The sequence below is a fragment of the Polypterus senegalus genome, chromosome 8 (assembly GCF_016835505.1).
Source record: "Polypterus senegalus isolate Bchr_013 chromosome 8, ASM1683550v1, whole genome shotgun sequence".
Lineage (NCBI taxonomy): Eukaryota > Metazoa > Chordata > Cladistia > Polypteriformes > Polypteridae > Polypterus > Polypterus senegalus.
In genome coordinates this window covers 179236000-179252725 of record NC_053161.1, presented here as the reverse complement: position 1 = coordinate 179252725, position 16726 = coordinate 179236000, and the positions used below count along the sequence as shown (strand labels likewise).

Genomic DNA, 16726 nt, shown 5'->3' with positions numbered 1-16726 from the left:
GGCCAGATTTATGAACTGACCACCCTGGGCTGCAGCCCACTGCCCTGTCTGCCACAGGGACCCAAAATTACCAAGTAAATATCTCTGCAGCCTTGAACCTCCACCCTGGACCTCCAAATAGGTGGAATGGACCCCAATAGGTGGCAATATAGTCTAGCTGTAGATATCCAGAGTTCTGCCTGGCTACACAATGATTAAGATTAAGGTTGGGGAGGGTTATCTGACTCAAATAAGGACAACTCTCCATTAAGTCAACTACACATACATGGAGCTTGTTTGCATTTCAAATAAATATTCCTGTTTTTTAATCAAGTCCTCTGTAACTCCTTCCTTGGTGTCTGTGAAATAATCCAATGCCAGCGACACACACCCTGTGGTATATCAAACTGTAATTGAAGCCTGACGCTGAAATGTATAGTTCAGTAAAACGGTTACTCGAAATGCCTTATGGGAAGCAGATCAGCAGGTGTAAACATGTCAAGTTACTTCTCAGGGGTTTGCATTTTATTATTATTGCCTGACGGGAAACCTCTAAGGCTGAAGACTCTTCATTAGATAAACAGGTTTTTCCTAGCAGATGGCTTTCGTCATCTACAATTTTACATCCAAGAGTTACATTATATTGCTTTATTGCTTTACAACATGTCCCAGCTCGTCCATGATTCATTCTGCGTAGAAATATTTATTTTTTATATCACACACTCCAATTTACAAACTCACAAATGTCACAAAATCACACTTATATTTAAAAAATGTAAATCAGATGTCATGCATTTTTATAAAGAAACCTCTTCAAACTTGAGATACTGTAAACGCTGGACCTGTTGGGACAGATGCAGTGGTGTAGCTAGGGGTGGGTGGAGGAGGTGGTCCGCCCCGGGCGGCATATTTTTGGGGACGGCATTATTGGCCAAAAGGCTCAGTACAACTCATGTGTAAGCAGCAGGGTTTGGAAAAATATCACACATGAATGAAAAAAGTACAATTCTCTGATTTTTATTCACAAATGCTTCCAAAATAATTTTCAGACTGTCCTTCTGTGACGGCATCAGACACAGCAGTTGAAATTTATGAGGCAATAATAAAAATAAACAAAAACATTACACTGATAATAATTTCTAGGAAGGTAAACAATTTATAATTTCATTTCGTTATCAACCCGAATGCGTTCTTGCTCTGCATTTATGCAAAAATTATCTTATTTTTTCTCTATTCATCATTTTAATTTTCTATTTAAATAGTTTAACATATTCAGATATGTTGGAAGGGCTGCAAGTTGAAGCACCGGGGCACCCTGAACGACACAAACTTGAGCTACGCTACTGGACAGATGGATCACTTCAGGGTCTGAGGGACTACAGTTGACCACTCGCAGTAATAGAAATAGAGTTTGATTTACCTGAGGTATTTGAAGATGACCACACTATGTGATCACACTGTGGAATGCAAGCGTGGTCCGTCTCAAACCACCTACACCAGAACACCAGCAAAACCAAGGAGCTGGTGGTGGATTTTTGGAGGCCTAGGCCCCTCATGGACCCCGTGGTCATCAGAGGTGACTGTGCAGAGGGTGCAGACCTATAAATACCTGGGAGTGCAGCTGGAGGATAAATTGGACTGGACTGCCAATACTGATGCTCTGTGTAAGAAAGGACAGAGCCGACTATACTTCCTTAGATGGCTGGTGTCCTTCAACATCTGCAATAAGATGCTGCAGATGTTCTACCAGACGGTTGTGGTGAGCACCCTCTTCTACGTGATGGTGTGCTGGGGAGGCAGCATAAAGAAGAGGGGCGCCTCACACCTGGACAAACTGGTGAGGAAGGCAGGCTCTATTGTAGGCACAGAGCTGGACAGTTTGACATCTGTGGCAGAGTGATGGGCGCTGAGCAGACTCCTGTCAATCATGGAGAATCCACTGCATCCACTGAACAGGATCATCTCCAGACAGAGGAGCAGCTTCAGCGAAAGACTGCTGTCACCATCCTGCTCCGCTGACAGACTGAGGAGACCCCACACTATGCGACTCTTCAGTTCCACCTGGGGAGTTAACATTATACAAAGTTATTGTCTTTATGCACTGCTTTTTTATTGCTCTTTAATTAATATTGTTTTTATGAGTATACTGCTGCTGGAGTATGTGAATTTCCCCTTGGGGAGCACTAAAGTATCTATCTATCTATCTATCTATCTATCTATCTATCTATCTATCTATCTATCTATCTATCTATCTATCTATCTATCTATCTATCTATCTATCTATCATTAATTAGCTTTGTAAAATAAAGCTTCATGTGCCGAAAGCAAAAATTTTATAAAATAAATAAGTGCACACCAGTGTTGTGATTTCAGCAATGCAGTTTTTTTGTCTTTATTATTTGTTCTGGTACTCATTCTTGCTGCTTGTGTTGAATTGCCTATAAGCAAACAATTTGACCAACATGTTCTGCAGATGTTGAGATCAGAATGTGGATTGACAGAATAAATATGAATCAAGAATCAAAATGAGCCAAAAAGATTAAAGGAGCAGATCAGCAAAGCCAAGACGAATTTGTCAAGAAGTCATGCAACAGTCTTAATACCCTAAAAGTGCTCAGAAAGCCCATTCATGTGAGACTTTGTATTGAACGTGTCCAGAAACTTGGACCCTCAACATGAAGCATTGCAGTTTTAAATAGTATCAACAGGTTGGTGCCACCCAATTGAACCTTATGGGAATGTAGTGTGGCAACAGTGCCATTGATGATATTAAACAGTTGTGGACGATGGCCGGCAGCTTATCCTGGCCAATACCCCCAAGCCGCCAGGCGGAGTCCTCCTTGCAACGTGGAGATGCCCCGGGTTCCAGCAGAGCATCATGGAACTTGGAGTTTCCCTTCACAGCCCTGCTGGATACCATGGGGACCGCCAGGGGACGCTGCAGGGAGGCACAAGGACTTCTATTTGCCTTATAACCTGGAATTACTTCCCAGTCGAGGGGACAGAAGCAATGTTGTACTTCCAGGTTGAAGAAAAGGAGTTTTCACCTGACCCTGAAGTGTTAAGAGTCACATGGACTGAGGGACAGAAACACTTCTGGGTCTAGAAGTATAAAGGGACTATGGGTAACCCCAGCAGCCCAAGCCGGAGTTGGGAGGAAGTGCGACAGAGCTGCTGGGAGGAGTGGAGGATTGATTGTTTATTGTGTTATTGTATTGTAGTGTTTATTGGAGTAGTGTGGAATAGTGGTGCTTGTGCACAGTATTATAATAAAAGTTAAAATATTGGACTTATACCATGTGTCTGACATGTCATCAGAGGGTTTAAGAGGCACCTATATAGCGCCTTTATTACACAGTTCACAAAGTCTCATCATGTAAACACAACAAAATAAAATTAAAGAAATTACACACAATAGCAAACATCAAGTCTAATGCAGTAAACAGTTCAGAATAATAAGGACAGTATTCCAAAAGCAATAAAAAGAATAACATGTCTGCACTCGGCTAATTTCTTATTGCTGTCAGGAACCTTTTTTCAGACTTGCATATCACAATTGATTTCTCACTGAGTCTCCGGATTTAAAAAAAAATGTGTTTTATCAATGCGTTATTATTCATTCCAGTCCCTTGGTATCGACGTTTCTTTAGCATCAGAACATCTTGTCACACATTTTTATAAAGGGGTCACCATGTCAGCCTCCAGTGCCTGGGCACTTGACTGTACTCTTTTTTCATGCCTTCTTCATTTGTTAACCAGTGCAGCTTCTCCAAGTCCAATGTTGTCATCTTTTCCAAACTGATCTCATCCACTACTTTGCCTTATTAAACCATCAAAATGGGGCCTGTGAGGAGATCATATCCACTGGGATGAGGAGTTCTTCAAAGTGCTTGTTCACATCTTAAAGATCTGCCCAGTGCTTTAACACAACCTCCTGTATTCTTGTTTACATCTTTGTCTGACAGTATGGAGTGTTTATAACGTTTCCAACTGGATGTCCTCCATCAGTTCAGACTTCCCTTTGTGACCCCAGTCCCACCAGAGGCTTCTGTCAAAGTCTCATCTGCAGTGTTGGTTTTTCAGTTACTTGTTGTGTCGAGCAGCAGAATTCACCAAAGTGTTTTTTTCTGTGAATACTCTGTGCTTGTCTGTGATCCTGTTTGGTGAATATTTTCCTGGAAATTCACTGTGCATCCATCTTAGACAGACATTTTTGTCCTACTGATATGTTCTTTTGAGGGGGACCATAATGACAATAATATGAAATACTGTACTCTGTTCTTCTGAGCAGAGTCACTGTCGCTTGTGTCTTCACTCCTGCATTCAGCATCTTATGCTCCTTGCTATGTAGTGCAGATCAGGTACTGACAGAGACAGTCCTGAGTATATAATGCCTAATCCCCCAAACCACAGCCTCTGCTGGTAAGCTGAAACTCAAATGTAGAAGTGCTAGTATGAAGTAGTGCAGCATTGAAAAGTGATCTTCAATCCCCGACCCAACCCCACCCGCCCTCCCCATAAACTGTATCTATATAAGGGAAGCAGTCTCATGCCAAATACATAAGCAATTAGCCACAGGGCATGTCAAAACAATCCTAAAAAGAGTCTGAAAACTCATAAGACTTTTAAAATAATAATTAGAATAATGAAAGTTTGATTACTATTTATGAGGTGTTCTGTATTCTTGAATAGGAGAAAAGTGTAACACATCTGCTTAGATAGATTGGAAACGACAAAGAAGTGCCATTTCAAGCCCCTGCTTTGAGGTATGACCAGTCTGTGCCTCTAAGTTTACAGCTCTGTGAGTACAATGATGTAGATGGTTTTTTTTTTTTCATTATTTTTAGTTTGTGGATATTTTTTGCATTTTGTTTGTGGCTATCATTTCATCTGTGTCTTTTGTTGTTTGAGATAAGATGAAGCAGTTGTTAGCACTTCTGCCTCAAGGCTCAGACCACATTTGTGGCCAAAATAATCAGTCCAGCATTGTTGGCAGATGCATCCCCAGCCCTTTGAGATAATTAAAAGACAACTGAACCATTATAACCACATCAAAACTGTCTTCCTATTGACTTCAATGGATTTCACTGAGTTTGGAGAAGTTCCCAAACATTTCTACAATTTCACAAAACCTGTGGCAAAGTGAATTGCGCTGTGTTGGCTCATCACTACCTCCTTGACATTTTCCTTATACTTTTATCAAGAAATATCTCTAGTATAGACTTTTGTTTCCCAACTCTTACTGAGACCACCCTGGTTGATCACTACAATTATTTCACTTCGTGTCTCAGCGGTCTTCTTATATAACATACCAACATCTAACAATTAGACTTCAATGCTGCTAGCAGATTTAAGACACCAAAGGTAATGAACACATCATCCTTCACCTGACTGGCCTACATTGGCTCCATGTTCCAAGTGTCCTATCGATGTTCCAGACACCTCAGATCCTCCAACATCAACCATAAAAGTACTCCAAAGTGGCTGTCCTATGAAATATGGTCATGCCAATGATGACAACCTCCTATTACTTTGCCCTTACAGGTTACCATACCCACAGTATAAGACTTGTAAACAGAGGACACAGACATTGAAGTCACACATCCCAAAGGAGACACATCTCTAGACCTCACTCTGGGGCCTTGATCAAATTTCAAATAGCTCACTCAGAGGTTCACCTTGACTACTGGAGGCTGTAAAAGCATGGACATTTATGAATTTGTATGTGATTATCATGCCCTTTCAGCATGTCCTGTACAAATGAATGACAGACCTGAGTGTGTTGTCCGTTGCTGCTCAACTCTTGTAATTTTATTTTTTAGTGTAATGTATTTTGTGTCTTGGTTTTACAGTCCCAGCCTGTTTAAAGATCACAAACTTTGGTGAAAGGAGAACTTGAAGGAGACCAACTGCCCATCTAATCACAAAATCTAAAGATGAGTGAAGACGGCTTGTGTAAGAAGTTTGTGTCAATGATCTCCAGGAAAAGAAGATCTGATGAAGACATTGATGCTCTCTCTGGTGAGAAAATTCTTTATTAATTAAAATAAAAACATCTTCATTTAAATCTGTTTTAAAACCACAAACATTTTGCATAATACAGAAGGTAATGGTAGTGACAGTGACAATTGAAAGTAATCATTTATAAGTCTCAAATTAATATCATTATTTATAATTCTTGAATATTTGAAGGAATAATTTAAAAAGGAACACTTTTTGGTTAAAGTGAATTTGTGCTCAGAATATGGAGAAAGGGAGAGGGCTTGTGGCTTCATCACAATGATAAACGAATCGACAGTGTAAAGGAGTCGCAAGTTCATTGTTAATTCTGAGCAGGTGCCATCTGTGTAAAGTAGCAAAGGACTTTTGAGATGAGTGAATGTGTCTGTTTGAACAAGAAAAGTCCAAGAAGGATAAAATCTGTACAAGGTTAAAGGTGACATAAACTCAACTGATAATTAAAATAAATGCTTGGCCAGAGGGTCATTTAGTTTAGTCAGATTAGTTGAGTTGGTCTATCCTCTGCAAGGGCATGTAAGAGAACAATTGGCCACTGAGTGCCAGCATCATTTAAATGCTTTAAAAGTAAATGTTTAGTTTATGAGTGGTTCTCTGCAGGTCTTGGAGGCAACTGAGGAAGCCACAGAAAAAGCACCTAAGGGGGCGGAAACAGGCAAAGTCTAGTAGAGGGCTGAGGGTTGTTGATAAATTAAATCAGCAGTAGATAAACAGTTGTGGAAGGTAATGTTTCACTACAACTGTACACTTGATAATCCATAACAGTACATGGTGTGGCCTTTGGGGGGCACCACTAAGCCCCAAAACTCCACACACACAAGTCTGGATTCAAAACAGGTATTTATTTTGCAGTGCACATTCTAACAGGCTTCACCATATGGGATGTTGCCACCCAGTGTATGGGGGAACAATCTGCATATGAGAGGCAGTCTGTCATTGTCCTGTACATGTGTTCTTCCAAACGGGATAAAATCAATTCGTTATCTTGTTCGAGATACTCCATCCATTTTGTGCTTTGGCATCCCAGCAGGGGTGTATATTGTATATACTAGCAGAATACCAGCGCTTCGCAGCGGAGAAGTAGTGTGTTAAAGAAGTTATGAAAAAGAAAAGCAAACATTTTAAAAATAACGTAAGATGATTGTTAATGTAATTGTTTTGTCATTGATATGAGTGTTGTTGTCATATCTATCTATTTATATTATATATATATATATAGCAAAATACCTGCGATTGGCAGCGGAGAAGTAAAAAGAAAAGGAAACATTTTAATAATAGCGTAACATGATTGACAATGTAATTGTTTTGTCATTGTCATGAGTGTTGCTGGCATATATATATATATATATATATATATATATATATATACATATAAACATATATATAAATATATATATATATACACATATATATATATATATATATATACACATCTATACACATATATATATACAGTTATATATATACATATACACACATACATATATATACATATACATATATATACACATACTGTATATATACACACACATATATACAAACTGTATATACAACATATACATATCTACGTATATACTGTATATACACATATATATACAAATCTACATATATATATCTACATATATATATATTAGGGGTGGGACTCGATTAAAAAATTAATCCAATTAATTAGAGGCTGTGTAAGAATTAATCTTGATTAATCGTATGTAATCGCACGTAAATTTGCCCCAAATCGCAAATGTTTTTTTTTTTATTTAAAACGGTTTTAGTGAGCGACAGAATCAAATAATGGACATGGACATGAATATTGTAAACTGAAGCTGTTTTAATTTCTGCAAAAAAAGCTTTTAAACTGCATTTGAATTCAAAACAGAAACAAAAATATCATCCCTGGCTAAAATTGGGCAGACTTAAAAATAAAGTGGTAGTTTAAGTACTTTAAGTACATTTGCAGAATAGTATTGTCTTTAAATAATAATAACCAAAATTTCAACATAAAGTACAGTTTTTCTTCTTAAAAAAATAAGTCAGAAACATAAAAGGTAATTTGACCAACTTAATCTTTAAACTCTGAGTAACCTTAGCCAAAATTATTTTGTACATTAGACTAAAACAGTGTGATCATTGAACATTTTGTAATTAGATGTATTTAGAATTACTAACGGTCACGGAAGTCCAATCATCCTCAGTAAGAGCCACAAAGTCCGCTTTCTGTAATGCATCTAATTTTGCTTGCTTTTCAGTGTGCACAAAACCACACTTTTATCAAGGCTTACGGGAAGTCGAAATGATCAGTCGTAGGAGCGCTTTATTCCGACTCTAACATTTTTGTAGCTGTGATGTGTGCATCAGTGTAATGGATGTACCAGGAAATCATGCATTGACAAAAGTTCCCGTTTGCTTGGAATTGAAAGTGTGATTAAATGCGTTATTTTTTAACGCGTTATGGAGTACATGCATCGAAGCTTCTCAGCTGTGCTTGTGCTAAGAAAGGGAAAATTTTAAAAATAACGTAACATGATTCTGCGTTAACCTAATATTTTTTCATACGTCCCAAACAAAGGAGATGCGAAGGTAAAATGAATCGGGTAGCGTGCGTACATAGTCAGTACACCCCCTCTCGGGAATCGAACCTCAAATGTCGGCGTTAGAGACGAAGATTCTACAATTGCGCCACAGCTTGTGGCTTGTCTATGCTAAAGTATGTATTGTAGATCGGGGTATATATATACATTTATATATATACCCGCGTATCGCAGTGGAGAAGTAGAAGTTATGAAAAAGAAAAGGGAACATTTTAAAAATAACGTAACATGATTGTCAATATACAGTATTTGTTTTGTGAGTGTTATTGAATGTTGCTGTCATCAAGGATTTGATTATCATTATTTCTTTCAATCAGGCTCGTATTTGTAGGATGTGTTCAAGTTACATTCCGTGTTTGTCAATCGTTGTAAAGATAAGAGGTTTCATTCATCGATTAGTTCCTTACTGCATCAATAAACAGCTCGTCTTCCTTTTTATCTGTGATGTGACAAACTGCATGCACGGGTTTTTTACACTGTCTTCCTTTAGCAGGACATTCACTTTTTCCACCATGTGCTTTGTTTCCGCAGTAGCTGCATTTATGAATATGATTGTATGTATAAGACGCTTCATATTTTTTTGCTGCCTTCTCAATTGTGTAATTCGGTTTATGTTCAGCACTCTTTGGAACTGTTGCTTTTTGTCTGCGCATTGCGTCAGTTCACGTGAGCCGAAGGTTCCCAGCTGTACTGGTGCCATCTCGTGTAATGTCAGCTAAGACCCGGCACTTAAAAGTTTCTCTCGCAGTTTCAATGAGTTTGTGCCAAACACCACCCTGACCATCTCATCTTCCTCTGCATAAGCACAGTCCTTCACACGTGAATATTTACCGGCAGTGTTTGTATTGGATTGCCGCTGATGGACGGCCTTATATGGGCAGGCACTAAATTACAAACGCTAGTGGCAGCCTGTCTATGAACTTAATCTATACTAATAAAAGGCAAAGCCCTCACTCACTCACTCACTCACTCACTCACTCACTCACTCACTCACTCACTCACTGACTCATCACTAATTCTCCAACTTCCCGTGTGGGTGGAAGGCTGAAATTTGGCAGGTTCATTCCTTATAGCTTCCTTACAAAAGCTGGGCAGGTTTTATATCGAAATTCTACGCGTAATGGTCATAACTGGAAGCAGTTTTTCTCCATTTACTGTAATGGAGATGAGCTTCAACGCCTTGGGGGCGGAGTTTCGTGTAACATCATCACGCCTCCCACGTAATCACGCAGTACATAGAAAACCAGGAAGACCTCAAAAAAGCGCTCAAGAAAACATGCATTATATAATTGAGAAGGCAGCGAAACAATAGGAAGCGAGCGAGTGACATATACGGAAACAAAGCACGATGTAAACCTACACTTTAAATTAAGTTCATAGACAGGCTGCCACTGGCGTTTGTAATTTAGTGCCTGCCCATATAAGGCCGTCCGTCAGCGGCAATCCAATAGCAAACTGCCACGGGTAAATATTCACGGGTGAAGGACTGTGCTTATGGAGAGGAAGATGAGATGGTCAGGGTGGTGTTTGACACAAACTCAGCCAAACTGCGAGAGAAAGTTTTAAGTGCCAGGACTAAGGTAACATTAAATACAGCCATGGACATAGCAGGAGATGGCACCAGCACAGCTGGGAACCTTCGATGCATGTACACCGAGTGGCTCACGTGAACTGATGCAGTGCACAGATAAAAAGCAACAGTTCCAAAGAGCGCTGAACAAAAACCGAATCACACAATTGAAAAGGCAGCAAAAAATATGAAGCGTCTGATAAGCATATTCATAAATGCAGCTACTGTGGAAACAAAGCACACGGTGGAAAAAGTCAATGTCCCGCTAAAGGAAGACAGTGTAAAAACCCGTGCATGCAGTGTGTCAGGTCTCAGATAAAGAAGAAGACGAGCTGTTTATTGATGCAGTAAGAAACGAATCGATGAATGAAACCTGTCATCTTTACACGATTGACAAACACGGAATGTAACTTGAACACAACACATCCTACAAATACGAACCTGATTGAAAGAAATAATGATAATCAAATCCTTGATGACAGCAACACTCAGTAACACTCACAAAACAAATACTGTATATTGACAGTCATGTTACATTATTTTTAAAATGTTCCCTTTTCTTTTCTACCTTTTTAACACACTACTTCTCGCTGCGATACGGGTATATATATATGTATATATATATATATCCCGCTCTACATACTCGAATAATGGATACTTTATTCGCCATCAATGATTGTTTTGGTAAAGCCATACTCAGTGTATTCATTAGATGAACGGTAAAAAAGTAAGGGCGAGGGGAGGATGACTAATTGAGGCATGCAGGCTGTAGTGCGCGTCAACTCTATCTGAATTGCGCGATCACATTTGAAAAATATATCTTTTCAAGTTCTATTTAGTCCATATGTGTCAAACTCAAGGGCGGGCCACATCCGCCCGCGTGTAATTATATCCGCCCCGAGATCATTTTATATACTGTATTATTGTTATTAAAGCCCGGGTATATGAAGAGCTGGTAACACAATAAACTACAGATCCCATAATGCAGCGCTTCAGCTGCCTTGCCGAACACTTACCACGTTAATCAAGTCTACCTTATGATGCTGCAAGTTATTGCGAAGCTAGAGTTATTGCGCACTGAGTTTGCACGGCGCTTTGGTGACTTTGAAGAACAAAAAAAGTCCGTCTACATGCGGCTCGAACCTTGTGCATGTTTGGTAGCACATATCTGTGTGAGAAGCTCTTCTCAGTGATAAAGACTAACAAAACAGCACACAGGAGTCGCCTCACTGATGAGCACCTGCAATCCATCCTGAGAATCTCCACAACACAGAACCTCACAGCAAACAGAAACGAACTTGTGGCCAAAAAGATGCCAGGTGTCCAGCTCTAAAATGACATATGAGCAAAGACAACTGAATGATTTGATTTGTTATTGCACGTAAGAGCGGGAGTCAACCGTTTTAACAAACAGCGTATTGCACTGATCTGAAATAGCTGTGTGTGTATATATGTAGATATGTATGTATATGTATATATATGTTTATATATGTGTGTGTGTATGTATGTATATATATATATGTATTTGTGTGTATATATGTGTGTGTATATATGTAGATATATATGTATGTATATATGTGTATATGTATAGATATGTATATATATATATGTTTATGTGTGTGTGTGTAAATATATATATATATATATATGACAACAACACTCATCACTCACAACAGTGACAAAACAATTACATTGACAATCAGGTTACGTTATTTTCAAAATGTTTCCTTTTCTTTTCATTGCTTCTTTAACACACTACTTCTCCGCTGCGAAGCGCGGGTATTTTGCTAGTTTAATATAAACTTACGGTTCACGCCGTGCTTTGTTTCCGCATACGCATCATTTGCTTCATAATGTTTTTCTGCCTTCTCAATTGTGAAATGGCGTTTTGTGCTTGGAGTTCTTCCTTGTTCTCTACGTACTTACGTAGGAGGCGTGATGATGTCACACGAAACTCCGCCCCCCACGGCCATCTCCAACTCAAGACTCCATTACATTATATGGGGAAAAATAGCTTCCAGTTATGACCCTTATGCGTAGAATTTCGAAATGAAACCTGCCCAACTTTTGTAAGTAAGCTGTAAGGAATAAGCCTGCCAAATTTCAGCCTTCTACCTACACGGCAAGTTGGAGAATTAGTGATGAGTGAGTGAGTGAGTGAGTCAGTGAGTGAGTGAGGGCTTTGCCTTTTATTAGTATAGATTTAACAACTCTGACACATGTGGAGTGGTGGCTCTAAGGATAGCGATTTGTAATTGGAAGGTTGCTGGTTCGAATTCCATAAATGCCAAAAGTGACTCTACTTCTTTGGGCACTTGAGCAAGTCCCTTAACCTGCACTTGCTCTGTCATGGGTATGATGTTAATCTGCACCCAGCCCTACATGTAGGCCCTGCAGGGGAAAAACCTGGAGTTTGGTGGCAGAACTGGCACTCCAGACACCATAAAAAACCTCCCACGGGTCCATTCCATCTGAACTAGTGTGGTGCTGAGGTGTCACCTGTCGCATGGCTGTACTCGGGTCCTAATCTGGGATCACTGTGTAGTCCAGGGTGTTGTTGGTGAAGATATGGAGAATAACTTTCAAACATCTACTGTATAAAGAGGTTCTGGCACACCACTTGATAACTCATTGTGTGTATCTGGGACACCTAAAAGGGTGGAACCACTGAACAAAAACCATTTGAGAAGCTGGGTTGGTCCAGGTCTGTTTCTACGGTCAGAGTGGTGATCAAAAGCACAGCAGTGGCAAGACTGGAAATACTGGAAGCACTAGATTTTGTGATGGTGTTTAAGTAAATATGCCTTACTAATAAACCATGGAAATTTGGGATAATGACTCAAGACTGGTAGACTGGCATGTTTAGAAACAGAAGATTTTGTAACACTACAGAAGAGCGGTGTTACAGACAGAAGTGATAAATTATTCTGCCATAGGGATTTATGAGAATGAAATGAAAGACTAGAATGTGTACATCAAACAAATGGTTTATCTAAATAAACTTTAATTGCTGCTATTCCATCATATTTACTGTAAGCACAGCCGGCAGTTAAGATTGAGACCAGCAGTCATGTCAGACTGACCTGGGATCACCGAGTCTCCTTTGTTACTGCAACTCTTCAATTTTGTCTGTTTTTATTTTTAATTCAGGTTTAACACAGAGGTTTCCTAAAGTAATAAAAACATTCTCTCATGAGGATCTCCTCAAGATCACTGAGTTCTACAAGCCCAACCTGGCTTATGTGATTGAATACGACATCACGAGTATCCTGCAGAACCTGGCCACCAAGAACATCCTCACCAACGATGAGGCCAAGGTAGGCAGGTCTCCCTTTTAGTACCAGGCGCAGCAGAGATGGTGAGCTCAGGGGAATCAACTGAGACCACCTGACCCTCCATAACTGGTCTTTTTGTTATTGTGAGGTCATCAGACCAGATTGACCGCTCTGCTCTGCTCCCCGAGTGGTCATTTCTAAACTAGGCCACTGGTCATTTGCTTGTCTTTCAGAGATTCAAAAATAAAGAAAAGTTTGAGGGTCTAGCAGGTGTGGAGTCCTTCATCAGTGATATAATGAAGATGGACAGACTGGTGAGCCTGTGGGAGGCGCTGGCTGAAGAACTTGAGAGATTTCCGTCACCAAACCTGACATTAATACTGGAGGAGGTGACAGAGTGGGGTGAGTTAATGGAGTCTTACATGGAGGAGAACTCACTGAATGTATGACACGAGGAAGGGAAATGTAGGGAGAGACATGTGGAAAACAAAACAAGATGTTATTGTCGGTAGGCTGTTCAACATACTTTTCCCAGCTGTGTTATCATGATATTTCCCTCTACTTACCCTTTTACCTGTTTTCTTCAAGCATAAGTATACTCATCAGATTTGTTACCAGGTTGGTCTACTGTCACACCTAAAGAATAACACACACACACACACACACACACACACACAGAGACCCTGACCACAACAATGCCCCATCAATGACACACACACAGTTGACTAACCTTTTGCACTTTAAACCACACAAGTGCCATAGGAATAACACAACTTGTCACTCTCTCAGCACTTCAAGAGACTTACTTGTTATTGGCACGAACAACATATGATGTTTTAAAAATATTTTGGACTTAAATATTACTTTGGTCTCTAGGGATATATTCAAAAATACATGCTCAACATCCTTGGCTATAGGCCATTTATCATCCAAGAATGTCTGTTCCCAACTATTGGGTGGAGCTCACACCCTCAGCCCTTAATAAACCTTAAAGTATGCAGCGTATGGCAAACTTTCAGCTGCACCAGGTGCTCATAAAAATATCTACTTTATTACTTCAATTACTTCAGAGATTAAAACAAAATATAAAACTTTCAAAAGAACTATGGTATTTATTACATGAATAATAATAATACCAAATAGTACAAGGAATAATAGGAAAATAAGATCGATATTAAAGTCTGGATGTATAATCTTAAAGAAAGCACTCGAAGTTTTTCATGAGATGCTTTGCTGACGATCAGATGAAAATGGCAGAACGTTGCCGGTACCCACTCCTGACGCCACTCTCACCCTCTTCTGACATCATTCTGTTCTTTTCTTCTGTTACTCTCTGACAAGGCAAATTTATTATAAAATTCAATGGGAGTTGAAAATACTCTGATTGGCTGGCTGTCAATATGATAAATGAATTCACTCAGAATCTTTACTCTATTTGAATGCATCCATTTTCCCAAGCAATAAAACTTTTGATGTTTTAAGAATCTCCTGTCTTAATCTGTAAACTGGTTTGGTTATTTCTAATCCCACAACATCTCCTTCTCTTCACAGGTTGTTAAGTAATCGGGTACAGCTTGAACCATTGCATTCCTTCTTTTCCCAAGCTGTAAACCAATTTAGTCCTCATGCCTTATCCTTCATAGGTGATAAAATCATCAATACAGCCTGGAGTGTCCCAGGAATTAATGCTCAGATCAAACAAATAGTACTGTTATTTAGGACAATGGACTGCCTTTGAGGTTAACTGTTGTGACAAATAGGGGGCGCTGTCGTCCCCTTGAACCCTCAGATCAGATGCCAGACACCAGGTAAAAGTCCAATAATTGACTTTATTTAAACTACACAGTGCACAAAACACTCTCCTCTCCACAATACTCATTAAACAATACAATTCTCAATAATACAATTCCTCCTACTCCCAGACGCATTGCCACCCTGCCACCCAGCTCAGCTCACTCGTCTGGGATCTCCCATAGTCTTTTATATTCCCTGACCCGGAAGGGTCCGTACCCTCAGTCCATGTGATGTCCTATCACTTCTGGGTCAGATCAAAAGTCTTCTTCTTCATCCCGGAAGTACATCAATCCTCCTGTCGCTGTGACTAAGACGTACTTCCAGGTTATAGGGGACGTACGAGTCTCTGGGCCTCCCTGCAGCGTCCTCTGTTGGCCCCCAAGGTGTCCAGCAGGGCTGTAAAGAAAAACTCCACTGTACATGATTCCCTACTGGTATTCAGGGCACCTCCATACTGCAGGGAGAACTCCGCCTGGGGGTTTTGGCCAGGATGATTGGCAGGCCATATTCCACACTGTCCATGCATGTGTCCTGTATTTAAGTTCATCTGTTGTTTTGTCTTGAGCAAAATATAATGGAAATTTAGACAAAAATTTACAGATTTTGCACACCACAACACCAGCTTACACTGAGATAGCCTCTTCATTTCTCTGAACACCAACAATTTCCCAATTGATCCAATTTTCTCTTTAAAGATTTCATAAATACACAAAAGGGGTCAGCCATCATACAATATTAATTCAGGAGTTGATGTGCTACTGTCACTCAAATGTCACCCATCATGACTGCATGTTTGACTTTCATGTCTCCCCTTCTGCCCTTTAAAACCAACAGCCCACCTGGGAGTTCAATAATATTTTTTCCCTCCTTTAACAGGGAGTCACAGGTTTTATTGTTTTTCACCAATCCTGATATTAAAGCCCCCTTCCGGTTTGTGTATGTACACATTTGCTTTGTTCATTTTATTTTCACCATTCTAAATCATTCAATAATTGAATTAACAACCCCCACCTAGGTGCACAGTCATCATGTTTTTACAAAAGTTTCATCATCAAATACATGTTAAGATCGTAGTGTAGAGTTTCCATTTCCTCAAGTTACATACCTTCTGCTATTTTCAGCACAATACGCTGCTGTCCAGTGGATCCTTTCTTAATGGTTAATCAAAGGCCTCACAACATGGACACACATTATTGGTCTGCTTGCTGTCTTCAGGCTTTAACCATTTATTGTGGCCAAACAAAGTTCTCATTAGCAGCATTCTGTTTTTGGCGTTGTCTATCTGATGGTCCACCTTGCTGTATAATTCTACGTACTTATGTTAATATTCCCCCTCACTTCTCTGATTTTCACCTCTTTCTCTATTTTTGTCACTCCAGGACAAAAACTTTTGGTGGATATTCAGGCCAGTCTCCAGCCCCCAACCATTAAGGCTCATATTAAAGGTAACCCCCTGATATTCTGTCTCTAGTTAGCTGCTTGTCCATTCTTTTGCTCCTCAGTTT

At 39.7% G+C, this 16726-nt stretch overlaps 1 protein-coding gene across 1 annotated transcript in view; it reads left to right on the top strand.

The window, feature by feature from the left end:
- Nucleotides 1-16726, top strand: part of LOC120534734 (NACHT, LRR and PYD domains-containing protein 3-like) — a 66512-nt gene that overhangs the window by 12295 nt on the left and 37491 nt on the right. Inside the window, exons 2-5 of the mRNA XM_039762318.1 lie at nt 5832-6000; nt 13303-13469; nt 13661-13829; nt 16601-16666. Of these exons, the coding sequence (XP_039618252.1) occupies nt 5916-6000; nt 13303-13469; nt 13661-13829; nt 16601-16666 (487 nt within the window). The 5' untranslated portion in view covers nt 5832-5915. The remainder of the gene's footprint in view (nt 1-5831; nt 6001-13302; nt 13470-13660; nt 13830-16600; nt 16667-16726) is intronic.